General features: G+C 34.0%; 2 protein-coding genes across 2 annotated transcripts; both read left to right on the forward strand.

The window, feature by feature from the left end:
- Positions 1 to 1,591: 1,591 nt before the first annotated feature.
- Positions 1,592 to 2,215, forward strand: LOC139849254 (uncharacterized). Its single transcript, XM_071838912.1, has one exon. It carries the CDS (start codon positions 1,592 to 1,594, stop codon positions 2,213 to 2,215), a length of 624 nt encoding a protein of 207 aa, XP_071695013.1.
- A 1,262-nt stretch (positions 2,216 to 3,477) lies between these two features.
- LOC139849255 (uncharacterized) lies at positions 3,478 to 4,575 on the forward strand. The gene has a single exon (XM_071838915.1). It carries the CDS (start codon positions 3,478 to 3,480, stop codon positions 4,573 to 4,575), a length of 1,098 nt encoding a protein of 365 aa, XP_071695016.1.
- Positions 4,576 to 6,000: the final 1,425 nt, after the last annotated feature.

Below are 6,000 nucleotides of genomic sequence, written 5' to 3' on the forward strand. Positions count from 1 at the left end.
AAATGTATTATTTTCTAATAATAACAATATTAATATTAATAATAATAATCATTTATAATAATAGTAGTTCTTAATAATAATAATTATAATAATATCTAATAATAATATTAATATTAATTATAATAACTAAAATTACAATTTTTACCATTAATTATGATATTAACAATGATAATAAATTTAATATTGTTATGATAGATCAAATGCATCAAATTCCATATTTATGCATTATATTATAATAATCTTAATACTACTGATATTAATGAGTTACTGATTAATATTAATAACAATATTTTAACTTGTATTATTAATTATGTCATATAATATATTATATATTAACTTTTATTTATAAATTTTATATATATATATATGGATATATACTTATATATATATACACACTTATATATATATATATATATATATATATATATATATATATATATATATATATATATATATATATATATATATATATATATATTTATTTATTTGTAACTAATTGTTCGTGAATCGTCGGTAATGGTCGAAGGTTAAAATAAATACATGAACAAAGTTCAACATTTTAAGATTCAACTATACAGACTTTGCTTATCGTGTCGATATCATATGAGAATTTAAGTTTAAATTTGATCGGAAATTTACGGGTCGTCACATTACATCTCAAGTGTGTTGCCCGAAAAATTCATATGACTCGAAAAGAGAGAGGTAAGAAATTGAAGTCAGGCTCTGGGAAGAATTCGAATTCCAAAAGTAATTCCAATAAATCTTATTCGAAACGATTTGGGGCTAGAGACATTAGCAATATGGGTGGACCTAGGTGCAATGAAGGTAATCCTAAAGTAATTGAAGTCAGTGAAGGGAGTGTAAGTCATCATGCCTTTGGAGAATTGTTGGGCCTTCACTATGAAGGCAATCAGCAGTAATTATGTGTAATCCTCTCAGCATTGTTTCCAATGTTAGTTTTATCTATTAATATTTGTGGTCTAAAAAGGGAAGGGAAGGTCGGTTGGTTACGTGATTTATGTGCAGATTCGAAGCCGTACATTGCAGCATTGCAAGAAACTAAGTGTGTTGTCATTGAGGATAAAATTGTGGAATTCCTTTGGAACTCCCCTAACTTTAATTTCATTCAAAAGGGTGTGATGGGTAGGTCGGATGGAATGGCTTTAATTTGGAACAGTGAAATGTTCCTCTTTGAACAAGCAGTAGAAGGACCATATTTTCTAGCTATTAAAGGAAAGTTTAAAGGGCAATCCAATGATACCATCGTGGTTAACGTCTATGGTCCCTATGATGATAGTAAAAAACGCATATTTCTTGAAAGTCTTGAAAAGTTAATGGAGTATGATAACGATGATTGGATTCTCTGTGGTTATTTTAATGAAGTTCGTCATGAAGATGAGAGGGGGAACTGCGAATTCGTAAAGCGCAGGGCAGCTAGATTTAATAACTTTATCACTAGGTTGGGTCTTTTTGAGGTTCAGTTGGTAGGGAAAAGTTTACGCGTATTTGCAACAACGGGATAAAATTCAGTAAATTAGACCGTTTCTTTGTATCATGTTCTTTGTTTCAACGTTGTGATAACTTGTCGGTAATGGTGCTTGATAGAAAATTGTCAGACCATTGCCTGATTCTTCTTAGGTCCAAGACGGTTGACTTTGGGCCCAAGCCCACCAAAGTCTTCAATAACTGGATCAATGCACTGGGTACGAGAGAAGTAATAAGTACAGCGTGGAACAAGGAGGTCAATACTAACAGACCTGACATTCGTTTTAGGCTACAGCTAAAAAATGTTAAATTAGCTTTAAAGGAATGGAGTAAAGAGAAGTTTGGTGATTTGGATTTGGCGATTAAACAGGCTAAAAATGACGCAAGTGAATGGGAAAATGTTGCGGACAGCAGAGATATCAATGATGTTGAATGTGCTAAGTGGCTAGACGCAAGAAGACATTGGTTAGACAAAGATAAGCTAAAGGTCAATATGCTCAAACAGAAATCGAGGGAAAAATGGGCTAAGGAAGGCGAGGAAAATACAAAATACTTTCACTCTTTAATTAAACGTAGGATCAATAAAAACTCGATAAGAGGTTTGCATATTAATGACGTCTGGGTGGAGGATCTATCTTTGATCAAATCTGAAATACGTAAGTACCATGAGCAGATTTTCAAAGAGTCTGATGTAGCAGGTCCTTCAGTCCCGGATATAGTCACTAATTGATTAACAGAAGTTGAAGCTAATCGTTTGGAAAGAGCTTTTGATGCACATGAGGTTTTGGCTGTGATTAAGGGTTGTTCCGGGTCGAAGGCTCCGGGTCCGGATGGATTTAACTTCAAATTTTACAAAAATTTTTGGGATATAATTAAACAAGACCTGATGAATGCGATTGAGTGGTTTTGGGATAAAGGTGAGATCTCGAATGGTTGTAATGCTTCATTTATGACCTTAATTCCTAAGACCAACGATCCAATGGATCTATGCGACTACCTTCCTATAAGTTTAATAAATAGTTATTATAAAATAATAGCTAAATTATTATCTAATAGGATTCGAGAAGTACTCCATAAGATCATTGGGAAAGAATAAAGTTCTTATATTGCGGGTCGCTCGATTCTCGATGGTATCCTTACGCTAAACGAAAGTGTTACAGACTTGAAAATGGGTAGGCATAAGAGCTTCATTTTTAAGGTAGATTTTGCAAAAGTATTTGATAGTGTGAATTGGAAGTTCCTGTCTGCAATGTTACTTCGATTGGGTTTTGGGCTAAAATGGGTAAAGTAGATTGAAGCATGCTTCAAATCCGCAACGATATCGATCTTAGTTAACGGGTCTCCTACCGAGGAATTCAAATTAGAATGTGGCATTCATCAAGGTGCTCCGTTATAACCCTTTCTATTTATCATCACGGGCGAAGGTTTAAACTTGTTATACAACGAAGCATTTGGAAAGGGACTTGTTCAGGGGGTAGAAATTGGCAAAGATAAGGTTTTGTTCTCGCATCTTCAATACATGGACGACACCATTTTTATTGGGCAATGGTCGAAAAGGAATATAGGTAACATCCTGAAGTTTCTTAAATGCTTCGAGGATATGTCAGGCCTTAAGATCAACTTCGTGAAAAGTAAGTTATATGGAATAAATGTGTTGGCAAGTGAAACTAAGGAGATGGCTACCCGATTTGGATATAGTGGCGACAAAACCCCTTTTAACTATCTCGGGCTACCGGTGGGTGGTAATATGAATTAGGTGGAAGATTAGGATCCGGTAGTTAAAAAGTTTAGAAAAAGGTTCTCGGATTGGAAGTCGCGAACGATATCATTCGGGGGACGCCTGACTCTCATAAAATCAATCCTTAATAGTTTACCGTTGTAATTCTTCTCCTCTTTCCGGTCTCCTTCATGTGTTATTAATTTACTCGAAGGTTTGCAACGTAATTTCTTTTGGGGCGGGACGGGTGAGGGTTATAAAATGTCTTGGGTCAAATGAGATTCTATGTTACTACCTTACAAAGACGGGGGCTTAATATTGGCTCTTTAAAGGCCAAAAATTGGGCGTTATTGGGAAAGTTGTGGTGGAGGTTCAGTACCAAAACTGACACTTTTTGGGTAAAGATCATCAAAAGTATTTATGGGCGGGATGGTTGGTTGGGTTCTACAAACATTAATCGGGCGGTATATGGGCATTCGACTTGGAAAGATGTTATAAAGAAGGATATTTCTAAATACGATATAATGTTTAATAATTCTTTTGTGAGGACTATTGGTAAAGGCAGGAATACATTGTTTTGGAACGATACATGGGCTGGAGAGCGATGTTTCAAAGATCGATTTCTGAGACTTTACCGACTGGACGAACACAAGGACGCCTTTGTCTGTGATAGAGTGATATGGAATGATGCTACCGTGACTCTAAATTGGCAGTGGTCTAGAACTCCTCAAGGAAGGAACTGTGATGACATTCAGGAAATTACGCAGGTAATTAATAGTGCGGTTCATGATGGCAATGTACAAGATGGTTGGAGATGGAAGCTTAGCGAAGACGGTAAATTTCACACTAAAATTTTGGCCGATCAACTAGACTTAAATCTTCATGGTGATAGCGCGAGTGGCATTGAAACTACTCGGAATAACTTATTGCCTCAATCGATTGGTATTTTTGTTTGGCGGGCGAAGCGTAGAAGACTTCCGTTTAAAGTAGAACTTGATAATCGTGGTATCGATCTCCACACGGTAAGATGCCCCATGTGTGATGAAGATGTCGAATCAACGGATCACGCATTCATTCTCTGCAAATATGCGTTTGATTTATGGGAAAATATCTATCGCTGGTGGGGTTTAGGGACATTCTCAATCACAAGCGTTAATGAGCTTTTTAACGGTGTGGGTTTCAATTCGAGTGGATCCATAGGTAAATTGTTATGGCAAGCCGTCGAATGGGTATGTGGCTACTTGATATGGAAGAATAGGAACCAAAATGTCTTCAATAACACCTCTCGTTCATGTGCTACACTCTTCAACGATATTCAAGTTAAAAGCTATGAATGGGTCACTAAAAGAGTGAAAAAGATCAATATCGAATGACATCAATGGTTGATAAATCCCTCTTTTTCGGGTCTATGGTGCATAACCGAACTGGTGTGGGCTAACCTGGCATTATTTTGTAGTTAACGGGTTTTTTGATCTTCCTTTATGTATTATAAAGTGTATCTCCTGTATTTAATCTTGATGTATCTTACATGTCTCATGTAGTTATTCTTGTGTTAATAAAATTTTTGGCTTTTCAGAAGAAAAAAAAAAGTTTAATCATTGGAATGCGATTGTTTATATTGAATTCAATACATAAATTAAATTTTTGTTTATATTTGAATACAATTTCAGCTTCATCGATTGTCTCTTAACCACTATCATTAGAATGCGATTGTTCACTGTATAAATTCGGGTCAATTTTTCTTTGTTGTTTACTCATATTCTATGTTTTCATTATCTCAAAATGTGATGATTAGACTATGAAATAATCTTTTATAAAGACGGTTTCAATCTATGATTATATGATAAACTATAATTTAAAAGCATTAAGAAAAATAGAATCCATATTATTGTTTCAACATTAAACATGAACAAAAAACTAACAATACCACTTCATTCTTTTAATCAAAAACAATATATTTGAACTAATATTTTGTTTATATTTGTTTGTATAAACATTTAACACTGTTTTAATGTAACATATATACAAAAAAGAAAGATGTTCCAGAAAATATACTTGTAAATTAATTGAAGTGTTGATTAGCATAAAACGAAAGTTGAAGTCATGTTATTCTCGAAAATCGGTTCACTAAGCAGGAAACTGTTAACAAAATTTGTTCTAGAAATAATTATAGCATGTGTTGAAGTTAGTTTTATTTTACCTTGTCAAGGAAAACTTTGACAATTGTAGTTTGACAATGCTGGATTGTGGTTGTTCCTTTTTTGTTTTTCCTTTTTTTTCTTTTCAGAAAGTCAAGTATCCATGTGTTTCAAAGAAAAGAGATTTTGGTGAATAAAAATTATAAATTATTAGTTATGGGTGAAGTTAGCCGAATTTTCTACTACATTATGCAATCACAGTTGACGCTTATAATAAGACGCACATAATACCATTTTTTCGTCAAACCCAACCCACTTAGACGGAACAAAATTCCCTTTAAAAAATATACTAAAATTTTCACTCTAAACTAAAATGAAGTTTAGAATTCAAAAGTATTAAAAATACACATAACATATATCATATCCTACAATCAATCCATGTTTAAAACGCTCAGCCGCGTACTTAAGGGTAGGAACTAACCATGTTATAATACTATACGATAAAAATGAAAGGAAATGTCGGCAAAATGACCTTTTAATTTCAATGGCGTAAGGGACTATTTCTACCTTAGTTGGTTGCCACATAGTCTTTTGCACACAGAGCAATCCTTCTTAGTCTTTTGAATAAGTTAATCGCACTTCCCAGTTCATCGATCTCAC

The sequence above is a fragment of the Rutidosis leptorrhynchoides genome, chromosome 5, assembly GCF_046630445.1.
Source record: "Rutidosis leptorrhynchoides isolate AG116_Rl617_1_P2 chromosome 5, CSIRO_AGI_Rlap_v1, whole genome shotgun sequence".
NCBI classification, from domain to species: Eukaryota; Viridiplantae; Streptophyta; class Magnoliopsida; order Asterales; family Asteraceae; genus Rutidosis; species Rutidosis leptorrhynchoides.

What these genes read in the sequence shown, in the direction of transcription:
- LOC139849254 (XM_071838912.1), top strand. Translation starts at nt 1,592, where the DNA reads ATGGTGCTTGATAGAAAATTGTCAGACCATTGCCTGATTCTTCTTAGG.
- LOC139849255 (XM_071838915.1), top strand. Translation starts at nt 3,478, where the DNA reads ATGAGATTCTATGTTACTACCTTACAAAGACGGGGGCTTAATATTGGC.